The sequence below is a fragment of the Lycium barbarum genome, chromosome 9 (assembly GCF_019175385.1).
Source record: "Lycium barbarum isolate Lr01 chromosome 9, ASM1917538v2, whole genome shotgun sequence".
Taxonomy (NCBI): domain Eukaryota; kingdom Viridiplantae; phylum Streptophyta; class Magnoliopsida; order Solanales; family Solanaceae; genus Lycium; species Lycium barbarum.
The window spans coordinates 108,027,920-108,044,682 of NC_083345.1; the positions used below are offsets into that span (position 1 = coordinate 108,027,920).

At 34.0% G+C, this 16,763-nt stretch overlaps 1 protein-coding gene across 1 annotated transcript; it reads right to left on the bottom strand.

Annotated features, from left to right (window-relative positions):
* Positions 1-8,629: 8,629 nt before the first annotated feature.
* Positions 8,630-15,313, bottom strand: LOC132609324 (uncharacterized). Its single transcript, XM_060323234.1, has 2 exons — positions 14,645-15,313; positions 8,630-10,342 (listed from the first exon to the last, which is right to left on the bottom strand). Exon 2 carries the CDS (start codon positions 9,800-9,802, stop codon positions 8,747-8,749), a length of 1,056 nt encoding a protein of 351 aa, XP_060179217.1. The 5' UTR covers positions 9,803-10,342; positions 14,645-15,313; the 3' UTR covers positions 8,630-8,746.
* Between the last annotated feature and the right edge of the window lie 1,450 nt (positions 15,314-16,763).

A 16,763-nucleotide genomic window follows, 5' to 3' on the forward strand; every position in this document is an offset into this window, starting at 1 on the left:
CAGAAGATATATATATATATATATATATATATGTATATATATATATATATATAGAAAAAAAGAAAGAGGAAAGCAAGATAGACACGTAAGAAAAGAAGAAAGACAAATAGATAAAATGTTACTCCCTATGATATCTCAAATTATTTATCGTATTTTTAAATATAATTCTTTTAAATTATTCGTCATTTTAGAAGTTTAAGGCAAAATTAACTATTTTTTTTATTTTTACTCTTAATAGAATTTTATTATTAATAGAGATGAACATTTACTGGAGAGAAATTATTATTTAGATATAAATAAGGTTAAGTTAGTCAAATACCACTCTTAATTAATACTTCCTCCGTTTCAATTTATGTGAATCTTTTCGGAGTATAAGGGTCAAACTTTATAACTTTGACCGTAAATTTTGACATAATTTTTCAAGTTTGTAAAATAAAATTTATATATTTAGAAACTACATTAAAAATATTATAAGTCATGATAATTTAGAATTTAGAAATAACGTAAGAAAAATGTGGTCAAAGTACTACCTCATAGACTCCTCAAATAATAATAGGTTCATATAAATTGAAATAGAAAGTATATTTTTTAAGGTGCATGTAAAATAAAAAACAGCAAATAATTTGAGACGGAGAAGTAGTATTTTTAAATGGACTAAAAAGAAAGTTACGTTGTATTGGAGCAATCTATTTACGTTGAAATTTGAAGTTAGTTCCTGATTAGAGGTTAATGAGTAATGATGAGAAATTTTATTTTGTACGAGCCACAACTATCATGTGGCTGACAATATCTGTATGAGGCTTGATTTGTATTTCGCCAAGTGGATTTGGGTCCCACTTTCAGCAAGAACCGACCAACTCACAGCCCCACCCAATTAGAGCTTGTTTGGATGGGCTTAAAAAAACAGCTTTTAAGTTAAAATAACTAAGCCGGGTAGCCCAACTTATTTTTTTGGCTTATAAACTGCTTTAAATAAGCTAAGTCAAACGGGCTCAATTATTTTTTTGAGTTTATTTTAAACATAAAATGACTTATAAACTGGTCAGTTAAACACTAAAAAAAAACTGAAAACAGCTTATAAGTCAATCCAAACGGGCTCTAACTCTCTCTCTCTCCTCTTCCAGATTCATGCTACTTCTTGCCTATTCCTCTTGCAAACACTTTAAAATTAATACTTCTTCTCTCAAGCAATTCCATCATTTATTTAAGACAAATTAAATCCGTCGATTACTTTCAAGAGAAAAAAAAAAGGAAACAGAAAGTTAAAAATACCATTAACCTTGACAAATAATTAGGTTTTTGACATTATTTCTGTGAAACCCGGCAACAAAAGCAGTCATAACGATGAAATCATAAGTTAGGCAAAGCATATTATTTAAGGACATATATGTCGCTCCGACTGTTTCATTGTGAATTTATTTACTCTATGAAAGTGCCGAAACCCTAGAATAAAAAATATAACCGAGAAGCCGAAAAGCAGAACATCTTTAATTATTTGAATAAAATTTTAAAAATGATTTTTTAAAGGAAAGAAATGAAGAAGCAAAAGAAGATCTAAGATTTACGGAGAATAAGCTTCCAAACCAGTAGAGAGAAGGGATGAATGAGGAAGAAAGATCAGCAAAATGGTGATAGTGGGGCCATCAATCCAAATGGCAAACAATAAAGGCCTCACACAAGTATAACATGGCATGTGAGATATAAAATAAAACTTTTCAGTAATGATTATCTTGTCCACTATGAGCTTTTTAAAATTGTCCTTTTCAATCAATGATTCGGTTCGGCCGGTTATTTTGAAAATTTTGTACCATATTATTTTTTCGATTACTCCAATATGTATAACCAAAATTTGAATTTTCAAAACCGTCCCTATCATTTCAGTTCCTCTTTAGTTTCGGTACGATTTGATTAATTTTCTGTGTTTTTAAAACATCACCTAAAACTACTCCACGAATAATTTAGAGACGTGTTCTCGACGAACAATTTAGAGACGTGTTTCTAACATACAAAAAAACAATAATGAAGAAGATATATCACTTTCATTATAAACCTCATAAACTTGGCGATGGGTTTCTAAAACAGTTCATGAGCAATGAAAGAAGTAAAACACTTTACAATTGTAAAATATCAAAAAAATATTATCAGATGATAAAAACTAAGAATACACATAAGAAAAAGATAATAAATATTGAAATTTTTTCGAGTGTCAAACTCACATTCACTCATTTTTTTCAAAAAATATTTAATCATCATGCAGTACTACACTAAATCAAAATTCAAAATAAAATTAAGATAAAATAAATCTGAAATGAGATTAAACACTCATCAAAAGTGAACAAACTTCACAAAAGAAAAAATAGTAGCCGAAAACACTTCGATATGGAAGGACTTATTAGTTTTAACTTTCAAAAGTATTAGAACATTCTACAATAAATAGGCTGGGGCCTTGCGTATGTATTACGGGTTCCACCCAAGGTCCAATGCTAAGACTGAAATATTTTTAAAAAATAATAAAATGCATAAAACATAAAAAATTAATATATAAGATATACTTAATTAATATATAAATATACATGGTTCGGTTTGGAATTTTTTCGGTTACTTCTTAGAAAAAGAAAAACCTAACCTATTATTCAGGACAGTTATATCTATACATTGAAATCTACGATTTTCTTTGAATAAACCTACTAATCTGTTCGGTTCGGTCGGTTGTCGTCGGTTTTCGAAAAACCATTGACACCACCAATATGAAGTTACTAATCTGAAGCCGGCAACCGCAAATCAAAATAAAAACATATTAAACCCGCATCAAATTCATTTTTACTCATTTTATCTCGGATTGAAATGGGTTAACCCATACTTTTTCTGTCTCAAAATAAGTGTCATCTTCGCAAATTTTTTTTTATCTCAAATAAGTATCTTCGGATTCAAGACAAAATTGGCAAGTATTTCCAACTATGTCCTTGTATTAAAAAAATTCTTCTTTAATATTGCTCAATTCTAAAAAAAATCTAATAAATAGGGGTAGTTTAGTAAACTCTATATTGTATTTATGGATTTCTTAATGAGCGTAATTTTTTGCTAAGAAGACACTTAGTTTGGGATGAGATAGAAGAGACAACTGTTAAGCTCTTAGATAGCCTTCAACGGAAAGATGTTCAATTCCCTTCTGCTGAAAATTTGAATAAAATTCTTTGTCAATTCAAGCTTTATATTATCATTAAAAGACTGGAATTTACGAAACAACCTACAATTGTAGAATTCTTATGTCAAACTTGAAATATTTAAAATTCTCAATTAATTTTGAATGCATATGTTCCTTAGATTTTAATTCTTTATTAGTATGGTATAACTAGTTATGGATTTATTAGTAATTTATTAGTCATTTTAATTTTTAATTAATGAAAAATGAAAATCAATTGAGATTTTAAAATAACAGTTTATTGTTTTCGTTTATGCATAAACATCAAAGGTACAGAAAAATAATTGTTTTTGTACTTTTATTTATAACAGCTAAATGAGATCTAAGCATCAAACGCCAGTATACATAACAACACCTCACTGTAATAGCTATGAAATTTTCGAACAAATGCTGCAATTATAAAGAGGTTTGACTGTACCTATTTTTAAAATGGGCAGGTTAAATATATGTATGTCAATGGTTTTGTAAAAACTAACTTAACTGATCGAATCAAACCATACCAAACCGAATATTAGAATTTTTTAATAAAACCGACGATTTTTATTTAAATTTCTAACCGTACCGAAAAATTGGGTAGATTTTTATTTTTATATAAAAATAAATTGAAAAAAATACCGAACTGTACCGAATACATTTATATGTGTAAAATATATTTTATATATTAAGTTTAAAATTAATAAAACATGAAATTTTTCACCTTGCAACTGGGGTGATGAAAATGACTACAAGTCGGCATCAACCAATTTAACACTAAAGTTCCAACTCTAAAACTTGTTATGTTATATTGAAACTAAATTAGTTCTAACACCTCGAGTAGTATCCACTAAGTTACAAGGTATTTCAACGATCTTGAGTAGCGAGCTACAAAGTATTAGATATCTTTCCTCTCGTATGATTTAAATTCTTTTGTTGGATACCGAATCTTATTAGACTCAATTCTTGTGTCTCATCATGATTGATTACTTCCCGCAAATGTGATCTAAACTTTTTTTATCTTTATTTAATAATATCTTACACAACTAAAAAATAGTGGGATGAATCTCTATTCTTATCGTGATTTATGTTTTTTTGATTCTTCACCTTTAAAATAATAAAACTTTTAGAGAGTTTTTGCCAAAGTCTTATACAAGTATGCATGGTTTGAATTGGATTGATTTCAGCCTTTTCTACCTTTCTAATACTCTAATGTGCCGTACACATACACTGCGGTAGAAGTGAATTCCATCGTGGTCGCACCCTATCTTATTACAGTTGTAATGGTCGTTGTAATGCATTGTACCTTTAAAAATGTAGTCATAACTAGATTTAAATTACGAACCCTAACAAGGGTTGTAGTGGGATGGATATGATCCATCCATTCTAAATCAAAGATCTCGAATTTGAATTTTGGGTATGGAAAAATCTTGTTAGGGAATACTTTCCCCTTAAATTGGTGTTACGCTGCGCGAATTCGGATTAACCGAGCCCCATTTGGGTACCGAACGCAGGAAGGGGACCAACAAAAAGATTTAAATTGGGAACCTCTTTTTTTGGGTCCAGTACGAACCACTTAACGTCGTTGAAGACTAAACTTTCAGGGGTTACAACATTGCTTCAACAATAATGAATAAATTCCTACCAAATTAATAATATTAGTGAACTCATGTCTTGTTTTTTCGAACTTCTTGTTCTCCACTCAATTTTCTATACCTCTTATTTCCAATAATTCATTCCTGAGGAGAAAAAGCATTTCTCAATACCTCTTATTTCCAATAATTCATTCATGAGGAGAAATAGCACATATATCTTGACCAAAGTTCCCGCTAATTCATTCAATAGGAGAAGTAGCACACATATCTCGACCAAATAAAATAATAATAGCATAACCAAAAATGAAAAAAATACAGAGAGAGAACCTAAAAAAGAAAAACAAAAAAAATAGATAAGGGGTCGTCGAGGATGGGGCAGTTGGGAATTGTGTCGCGACTCGACTTAGTTTTAGACTTTGTACATTAGTCTTCTTAGTTTAATAATTCTTTCGGTCACGTTAGCATATAATATCTTTGTCATTAGAAAAATATATGATGCTCGCTACTTCAATATAATTGATTTTTTGTAATTAGTTGTAGGCTTTGTACAGTAGTCTTCTTAAATTAATGCTCACTCCGATATAATTTAACTGGGCCACGAAATTTAAGAAAAAAATGAAGGCTTTCCAAACTTGTGTGACTCTAAATTATTTCATTAAAGGTAAAAATAGAAATTTTAAAATAAATTATTTCTAAATATAGAAATACATCATTTTATTTCTGGACACTCTAAAAAGAAAAGTATATTATATTATCCGACAAAGAGGGAGTACTATAATTCTTTCAGTCACATTAATATTTAATGTCTTTGTTTTTAGAAAGAAACGACGCTTTCTACATCAATATAGTTATTATTTCTAATTAGTTGTAGACTTTGTACATTAGTCTTCTTAAATTAATAATCGTCAATCACATTAGCATATGATATCTTTGCTTTTAGAAAAATATGATGCTTTCAACACCAATATAAGTGATTATTTCTAACTGGTGGTAGGCTTTATACAGTCTTCTTAAATTAATAATTCTTTCAGTCACATTAAGCATCTAATATCTTTGTTTTTAGAAAAATCTGATGCTTTCTACATCAATATAATTATCTCTAATGAGGTCCGCGTGAATTTGCCGCTGCTATGATCATGTTCGATATACCAACTTTATCTCAAAGTTAAGTTATTCTAGAGTATATTTTAATTTTTATTGCAACACTTTTTATTTATTTGCAAGTTGCTACCAATGATTTTGCTTGGACCCTCATTTAAAGTTGAACGGTAAAGTTCTATGAATAACATAATGATGTTATACTTATCTAGTAACATGTAAATGGAATAAACATTAATTTAAACGTACTAGAAGGATGGAGTTTGTTTTCTGCCATCTTTTCAAAAGCTTTTTTAAATCTTTTTTCTATCTTGTTTTGAAAATGAAAACGCATTGACAAGTTCGAAAGTCAAAAAAAACTCTAAAAGAAAACACGTCCTCTGAAAGAAGATAAGGATATGGAAAGAAGTCCTCATTGAACTAAATTACTCTGTTACTTGTAAGATCAAAACATCTATATCCTTTGTAGCTAGGGATAATCAAGAAAGATACAATATGTTGAACGAGGACCCAATTAATTAGAGGAATATTCAAGTATATTGGGATAACATGAACAACCAAAAATATGTAAATGATGATAGGTAGAAACCTTTGCAAAAAGAGCTTTGTAGAATATTGGGCTTGGGTCGTGGGTCGTCCATGTGGACAGACCCGACCCGGTTAGGAGAATTAAACCTGCAAGAAGTTATCAGAAGTTAAAAAGGAGTTACCACACAAAAGATAACTTCTACCCTATCAACGTGGGTTTATGGGAGGAGATTTTGTAACTCCTGTAACTTCTCTCTTCTGGATAAAAAGGCACGATTTCTTTTCTTCTCAAACACATAAGAAAATACAAATACTCAATTTTCCATCTTTTCACAAGAACATAACAAAGAAAGGCATTTAGTTTGTGAATAGAATTTTGTTTCCTAGTGAGACGAAGTCGACCTTGGACAATTTCTTTGGTGGTAAGATCAACAACTTTCGCTGCAATTGAAAAGTACACAATTTGTTGACTTTCCCCGTTATTATTTTCTAACATTGGTATCAGAGCCTAGGGTTTATTTGTCTCCTAATCTTTCTGAAAAAGTTACTGTTGTTATACCCCATTTAAACCGGGTCCAAATTAGAGTACAACATATTGGAGATTCCTAGTAGGTGGCATCTTTTAAAGACTGTACAAAAAGTGTAGTCATCTCACTCTCCACCATTGGGGGCTGGACTTTTGCGACCTCTGCTCTCCAGCGCATGGCATACTCTCGGAAAGTTTCTGTCGACTTCCTTTCCAGCTTCATCAAGTAAAATCTATCTGGGACAGTCTCAATGTTAAACCTAAATCTGTCCATGAATTCTTGGGCCATTTCTCCCCAACTGTGCCATTTCTGCGGGTCTTGGCATGTATACCAATCAAGCGTTTCTCCCATCAAACTCCTTATGAACAACTTCATCCTGATTGCTTGCTCTTTCCCCACTCCGACAAGCTTATCGCAGTATGACCTCAAGTGAGCCCGAGGGTTTCCCTTCCCATCAAACATATCAAATTTTGGGATTTTATATCCGGCAGGCAACTCGATATCAAGATGGATACACAAATCTTCATACTCAAGTCCTTCACATCCTCTGTTGGTTTGGATATTTCTAACTGCTTCTCTCAGACTGCGAAGCTCTTTTGCTACATTCTCGTCCGCTCTTGCCCTGGCTTCCCTTTCTATCTCTTCATAAGGGTCAAGCTCTGGATGCTGCACAGGCTGCAACTGAGTAGTGAAAGGTTAAGCTTCTGCTACATACACCGGTGGCACATACTGCGTATTATGGTTAGCGGTGCGTGCCAATGGTATGTGTTGAGTTGCTTGGTAGTTTTGGGTAAGTGGGGTGGTTTGGGTAACTGCGAGTTGAGGAATGTAAGGAGTGGTGAAAGGTGGCGGATTGGTTTGTTAGAAGTTAATTTGCTGGGAGTTGGCTTGTTGCGGGTCATTTGGTTGCGGGATGGTTTGTTGTGTGTTGGTTTGTTGCGGGGCGGTTTGTGGCGGGATGGTTTGTTGTGGGTGGATCGGTGGTGGAATGACTTGTTGTGGATTTGATTGTTGTGAGATGGTTTGTTGCTGGCTAGTTTGTTGTGAATCGATAGTATTTGGATGGCACGTGTAAAGCGGAGGGTTTGAGGGAGAGGGCTGAGGAGCGGGCGAGTCAACAGGTGAAAAGGATGGTGGAATTGTCGCATTTGTTCTTTGTTCGTGGTGAGGAGTATTGAGGGTGATGGATAGATTGGTAAGATTTCGCAGTCGCTCGATTTCAGTTTGCATATTGGCTATTTGCTGCACCAATTGGGCGATGAGTTCGTCATTCCCTCCTCCCGAAGCTTCGGGTTCATCTCTTGGAAGGGTGACAAGTCCCAAGCCAGTCTGTTCAGATGCCCCTGAATCATTCATATCGCTGGATGCTCGTGTTTTTGATTTAGTAAAGTACGGGTGGTCTGCCAGCTTGCAGTCAACACGAATCAACCGCTGGGGGGAAATAATCAGAATAAAAAGAAAAACCTTAAAAAATGAAGAAAACTGTGTTAGTATAGTGCGAATGATTGCTGCTTAAAATAATGCGAACATTGAGCAAACAACGTTGAAAGAAACACATATTGCATAGCAAACAAAACACATATTGCATGGCAAACAAATCATATAGTAAAAGGGAGATATAGCAAACACAGCGCGACCTATTATGCACGGGACCTCTTTTGTGCTAGAGGTAGGCCTAACGCGGATTTGAAGGATAAAATATGCAATTATATGTCATCCCAATGTGCTATTAATTGAAGGCCCCAAAACATACAATGTTTAAAAATTTAAAATCCCGATGCAAAAGAAATTATTACAATTACTACTTGACTTTCATAAGCTAATTAAAATGAGGAAGGCCCTTTGTCGCTCTTGAGCCTCTTGGTTGCCTGGATTGATTGATCGATCTTTCGGCGATTCTGGGCAAGGTATGACATAGCTAGCACTCCTCCCATTTTGATGCCTTCTTTGATGCAAGTGTCTCCTTGCTCAGCTAGAAGTGTTTCCAATTCTTGCATGCTTTGCTCGTAACTAAGTGCCTGCTGCTTCCATTTCTCTGCCTCCCTTTCCTTTTCTTCAAGTTGTGCACGGTGCTCGGCTTCAGAGACAAGACTTTTCTTACGCAGTTGTCGGAGTAAGATGTATGCTTCTGCTTCCCCATCCTTAATTCGTCTTCTCAGACTAACGCTAGGTTCGATTGATCCTTCCAAGGTAGCGGTCAGCCACTCCAAATAGTTATCCTCACATCCAGCTTGGTATCTATTTGGCTCAATCGAATCTGCTTTCATGGCTTCTCTCGATTTCCACATGCTTAGAACTTCTTTTGCGAAAGGAATTTTTCCCTCTTTGTAGTCGGCTCGATAATGATCCATATCTGCCACTAAAGGTATGTTTTGCTTTCTTCCAGATTGCCTTAAAACTCTCAGTGGGGCGTAAGGTTGCAAGCCCCAAAGTCCCATCAAAACTAAAAATGGCACGATCTTCATACGAAACACCAAACCCTCGGATGGAAACCAACTGAACATCCATTGAATTGAATCATCGTTCAAACAGCTGAGAAGTCCTACCCACCCTTCTACACAATTTGGCTTTTCAAAGGATCTACTCGTCAAGATAGCGCCTGGAACATGTCCCAAAATGCGATTTTTACCCGACGGCTTTCGGAATGCTAGACCTCTGTCGACCTTTTGAAGATGTTCCATCAACCAAATCTGTAGAAGCAAGTTGCATCCCTCAAAATGCTTGTACCCGTGCTTGCAACGTCCTAACGCTCGATAGATATCTGCCACGACCATAGGGACCACAGTGTAGTATTTCCCGTAAATGCCACCAAATAGAGCTTCAGTCACAGTAATGAGACGAGTGTGAATATCTCTTGTTGTTCCTTTAGAGAATACCATGGTTCCCAAAAAACATACTGCAAAAGCGAAGCATCATTTTTGTTTCCAAGAGTCATATGAGAAAAATTCGTCTTGATGACTGGTGAAACTTTGTTGATAACCAAATCTATGATACAAATACTCAAATGGTATCATAGACCCTTGTAAACACTCTACGCCTTTACCCTTTCTAAACCTGAGGCTGTCAACAAATTCTTTTGGTAAAGGTTCCTTTGGAATAATCATGCAACAGTTTTGCCATTTTTTCTTCTTATGTAATAAAACAGCATTTTCTACATAGCCTCCTATTTCTTCTAACAATGGAGTCATCTCAATGTTGCCAAATCTAAACACGACCCTTTTCTCATCCCAAAACACAGTTGCTGCCTCGATGATGTCTCTACAGGGTTGGATATCCATCAAAGACAGTAAGTGCCCCAACGCTCCACGTACCATACGCTGTCCGTATTCCCTCAAATCAATCCACCATGCTTTCAATTGAGGAGGAACACTCAAAACCATGCTAAACCTCGGGTAAATGTTGTGTTGACTCATGACTACCTGCGTTCACAAATGGTTAGTTCTACCTAAATAGCACATAGTTCACATAACACACATGTTTATCCTTCAAATCAAATGCACATAACATGATAATCGTCGCTCGGGGTCATAGACCCACTCGGACATTTGGACGAGGTTGACTAATGGACTTAATACACCTTGGTTATTAAGCCTCCTAGGTTCGTGCATGCTCTTAAAGAGGGTTTTGGTTTAGCTCTATCTTAAGCCGACTAAGAGTTGGTTTCCTATGACACAAGGCTCCCCCAAGTGGACAACTTGGGAGTGGAAAGTCTGTGGCCGTCGATTGCACCGCCGATCGACTAAATCCACAAGATCAATCCGACTAAAAAGGGTGTTTTAGTAGTGCACGGCCGCGAACCGCGAAACCGCTTTAAGTGTGTGAATTTTCCAGGAGTGGAAGAAATATGAACGGAATGCCAATTTAATAAAATAAAACATATATATTACATGGCAAAGGCTAATAAGGCAATAAAACAATAATAACGACATTTAAAGGCATATAAGGCAAAAATAAAGAAAACACACAATCAAAACACCCAACAAAATATTAATTAACCTAAGTCTGTTGTGGTTTAGAACCTAATGTTCCCCAGCGGAGTCGCCAAGCTGTTATACCCCATTTAAACCGGGTCCAAATTGGAGTACAACATATTGGAGATTCCTATTTTTTGCTTTATTTTAAGGAGTCGCCACCTAATTGATTTTAAAGGTGAATTAGGCACCTAATTATTTAACTAAGGTAAAGTTATCTAAACCTCGTTAATGGTCTGCTTAAATCTTAATTCTAGGTAAGGGTTCTAATCATCCTAAAGGGAAGGGTTAAGCATCCTCTAGGATCCATAACTAACGGTTATCCGGCCAAACTTAGGTTAATTAATTAAAATTAAATATAGTGCTTAAATTTTAAGAAAATAGCTTGTACATCTTACTAAGGTTTTAAAGGAAATATAATAATGTCATCTAAACTAACTTGTAGAAAAATATAGTAAATTGCATAAAGGAAATGCTTTTAAAAATGGGACTTATAAATGCTGTTAAAACTTAAAATGAAAATAGTAATGTTATCTTAAAATAAGACTTATAGAAAATATAATATTTTGCATAAAAGAATACTTTAGATGATATTTTAAAATAAGACTTACAAATATTGTTAAGGCTTTTAAATATAATAACGCCATGTAAAATAAAGACTTATAGGAAATATAATAATTTATATAAAAAAAGGTTTTAAATAAAACTTATAAATGTTGCTAAGGTTTTAAAAAATATAATAATGCTATTGAAAACAAGGTTCGTAAAATATAATAACTTGCTTATAATTAGCTTTTAGCAAAATATGGATTTTATGTAAATTTATATCAATATGGTGATGTAGAAACTCCTAAACTTATTTCTTTAAAACGTGTTGTAAAGGGCATAAGTTTCTTTCCCTTTTATTACTTTTATTTAACTATATTCGGCTAAAATATGTATAATCAGATTTATCCTAAATGTCATAAAGTATACTTGGATTAGTATTTGCATATTAGGGATGTTTTGAAATTTAAGATAGTAGAATGAAACATAATTCTTTTGACTCAAAAATATGTAATCATGCCATTTTGAAAATCAATTATTCTAAGAAGATAAATGCTATAGGTAAAACAAAAACAAGAATGAAACCTCTGGAATTAATTATCAGTTTTCCTTAAATTAACTACCCATTACTAAAACTAAAACCCACTAACTTCATTAAGGTTCATCTAAATTAACAAACAAAGTGCTAGTCATGCAATACAAATTAAATGCATAAAAAGAGTAAAATGGACGAATAAATAAGTGAAATGGGTTCAGCCCATTCTTAGGGACTGCTGCTGCGTTCCATTTGCTACTGGGCTTTGGCCCAGTAAATTTTTATATGTGGCTGCTGCTGTTGGGCTTCGGCCCAGAGAATGACTCGATAATATTATGTTGGGATTTAGCCCAACAACGAACGTGGAAGACGAGTCCCTCAGACTCGTATGCGAGGTTCACGCAAAAAAATGAAAGAAAAAGATTAGTATGCGGTCAATGAATTATACAAACCCAAAAAAATCAGCAGATCGTGTATATTCTATATATATTTGAAGTATACCTCATGTATACACACTCATAGGGATGTATAGAAGGTCAATATCGGAAAGCTTTTGCCCCCGTTCTCCCGATGTTGCACAAGTTCCAAGGGATTTCATGAATCCCGGCATGGTTAACACCGGGAAGGGTTCAAGCTTGATCCATAATGACCAATCTAACCTCCCTATCAACGTGTTCTCATAAAGGTTTACCGGTAATATACATAAATATACATGACCAACTGAAATATACTTGCAACAGCACACAAAGTTTATGCAACACCCAAACTGATAACAAACTATACCCGAGATTCAAACATACACGTTTACTCACACGAAGGCACACATAATATAGACCAAGTATATCCACAATATTCAACTATTCAAAGAATCTAAACAAGGCATTTTGCAATATAGCATGCACGGGGCTTGAAAGAAAGTGCACTGGCAACACACAGCATATTCTGAGTTTAAACATGGCAGATTTACGACATACCAAACACCTGCTGAATTCAAGGGGATATTCATGGTATTCAGGCGCGTTTTCCAGTCCATATTCTTTATATTAACAAGGCAAAACACTACCAGCTATATCAAAATATCCCCCAGGGTAGCAGCTCGTGATTCATTTCTATGAGGTAGATTTTCAGCCCAGTGGCCATGAGGCGACTTAACAGGGTCAACAACACGACTCAAACTTGATTTAACATACTTAAGTCTTTCCCCACAATGTCATCTACTTAGCATGAGGGCCTTCATCATGGACATAGATTTTAACAGGAACGACCAGGAGACCATACACTAAACAGATGAGAGACTAGAACTTGCACTTCTCCCTCATTTAGCAGCCCGGTTTGAAACTACACCATAAGAAATCAACTAGCACGACAAACACTAACTGAAATATGGCAAAGAGGAATACAAATTATTCTTTTCTTTTTCAAAATTAAAACTAAAGAATGGTAGGCTGATCACTGTCCCAAAAGTAAAAATAAAAGCATGCTTCATTGATTAACTAGAGGAAGGGGATATTACATTTCACTGAATGATAATTGAAAAATAGAGAGCTTAAACTATTCGGGCAGAAACCTTAACAGTGAACATGGACAGAGTCGGCTATTCTTATGGTATTTAGAAAGCCAGGATGAGTTTAAATAGGAAAAAAAATAGTTTAAAAGTTTGTTATTTGGTCATCTTAACATTTTCACAAAAAAAAAAAAAAAAAGATCTTCAAACACTTCTGCTGATCGCTTTTAAGAAATACAATAACTCATTCTTTTCAGGAAACTACTCAAGTTAAAACAACCTCAACCATTTGAACAAACCAAAGTTTTGAGGGAAGATGACAGTTTCATTCTAGGACTGGCTGCTACTTCATAATGGTCAAAAACTAATCGAAGCTTGATTAAGGCAGTGAGTAGACATGCTTTAACCGAACGAAACTAACGCGACTGAATCCGAACATCTATCACCCAAATATTCACAACAAACAACTCCAAAGACATCAAAACCAATCTAGATGACTCAGATCTTACTAACATTTAAGCATATAGGATCATGTTCACAGCTTAACATTCATCTTCCATTACTTCTTAACCAAATTTCAAGTTTAAATTTAAATGAGACAAGAACATAGCACATTTTATCTAACTAGCAAATCCCTTTGCAAAACAGATCTTATACTAGTCACATGACGGCTCAAAACCCCTTTAAATATCATTAATCCAACCTACATAAATTACCAGTAATGTATACTAATGACCATTAGGCATGCATCACACTCTGTATTAATGAATTTTTATAGCACAGATATAGCTATACAGGAGAGATACTATCTAAACATCGTCCAAGAGCTACTGATATCATATTCTTAGCATAATAGGGGTGGATTCATTAAGAAAATAGTAGAGAGGTGCAGCTAAACAAGACTTTAAACTAATCAACATGCTGAACAGGAGCTAAAACAGGCATAATGCTGATTAAACTAATTATTTGGCATGCTTGATTCAAAAACCTAAACTGATAATAACATATAAACAAGAATTCAAATGCTTTTTAAACATGACTAAACTTAGCAATTAGGACGACATAACCAAACAAGACTAACACTTAACACATATCATAACCAATCAACTTTAGTGCAGATAAGCAAAAAAACTAACAATATACTAAAGGAGGGAAATATGCTGACCTTCTTCGGGTGCAGCGAAGTGAGGCTCGAGCTTCCGATATACCTCGAAACACTTCGAATTCTCCGAGTTCGTATCCACTCGGATCAGAACAAATACTCAAGGCAGAAAACAGAACAGATTTAGTATTTTTTGTTGTTGTTTCTTTTTGAGACGATATCAACTAAAAATTAAAACTAGTATCTTTAAAGGGTATTTTAAGATTCCAGAACTTTAATTTCTAGGAAATTTCTGCGACCAAAAGACTTATATTTTCGGGGAGTTCTTGCGGCTAAAAACCTATCTCGAACCAGTTCATAAGCCACTATTTATAGGAGGTAACTAGGGTTTTTTCTTGGGTTTGAATTTTTGGGCGGGATTCTAGGTCGACACCCGTTCAAAACCATTCTGTTGTCGATATGAAACCTTGCAGAAGAAGACAACCACCATTAAAAATCTTGTACCCGAAATATGAAAAAGGATGATAAAGAAACGATTTCAAGTTGCAAATGGACGAAATCCATTAAAAACCTTCAGAATGCGAGCAGAGAAAAAAGAAGAAAACAACAAAAAAATGACCTGCTTCACGGTTGAATCTGGCTGGGGGGGGGGGTACAAATATTAATTGCCCTTCCCTATATGGCCATGCACGACCTGGGAAGGTGAAAGGGGAGGAGAAGAGGAGGGAAGGGAGGAGCGTGCGACGTTTGCAGAAGTGAACCCTAGTGGTTCACTATGTTGATTGGAGCAGGCCGGGTCGGGTTGCCGGGTTTTGGGCTGGGTTTCATGGGTTGGTGGACTGGATTAGTCCGAAAATGTTTATGGGCTGGTTGATTTGGGTATTAAAATGTGGGTTGGGTAATGAATTGGTCTCATACGAATTGGGCCATTGAATTAAAATATGGACTGGATGAAAGGAATAATTTGAGCTTCTGAATTTAAGTAAAAGACCTATTGTAATTAATTATATATTAACGGTGCCCAAATATTATTTAATATAAAAGTATGTAATTATTAATGCTCGGATAAAAATTATATTGCGTCGTAATAGTCGTGCAATAATATTTTGAAAGTCAATAGTAAATAAACGCTATTCTTTAATTATGCGAAGATAAATGCGATGTGTGTGCATAAGCTGGTAAAAATGCTGAAATGATAAAAAATGCGAATTATAATAATACCGTAATAATAATAATAACAAAAATAATAATAATAAATAATAATAATAATAATAATAATAATAATAATAGTAGTAGTAACGGTAATAAAATAAAAGATAATAACAGTAGTGACTACAACAGGATAATGAAACGCCGGTATTAATAAAAGTTAATAATTACAGTAAAATATTATTTCTTAAGTTGCCAAAAATATTAGAAGCGTAAATAGATATTTCGAAGGAGAGGCGGGACAAAATTGGGTGTCAACAACTGTCACGAAAATTGTTGTCCCAGTTTTTTGTTTGTTTGACGGTAATATCTAAAAAGGAATTTGTATGAAGATAGAGAAACGATACTAAGCATCAATGCAATGTACTCGCAGCACACTCTTTATTTAATTTGAATTTAAATCAAGAGTGTAATTAGTGTTGCTCGGCAAATTTGATGCCGCCACAAGAATTTAGAGACTGTGTATTTCTCTCCAATTTGAATACGAGCACTGTTGTTATATTTAATTGTTTGGATATTGTAATTTCAAGTTTGTAATTTGGCTTTGCTTCCATATTTTGTTAAATAATACTTAGGTTGAAAATTGGGTGTTATGTCGGCCTTTTAAATAGTGTCTGATTAACATCTACGTGTCTGTAATTTTTTTTAAAAAGGAAAAACATTCTGGAAATTAATTACTGTGTTTCACACAATTAAAATTTCGGCATGAATCTTATACAGTCAAAATCTACTTGTTTATATCTTTATGTTGATGTATTACCCATTAAAAACGGATTTAAAACGAGTAAGATATGATATTTTAAAGTTATGCTGAAAATTATGACAGTTTTTATGAAAAACTGCTTCTGAAATTTAACTTCTGGAAATTACTTGTTATGAATTACAATTTGTGGTATATATTTTCATAATCTACTCGTTACAAGCTTTCCGTTGATATATTACTCATTAAAAACGGATTTGAAACGAGTAAGAT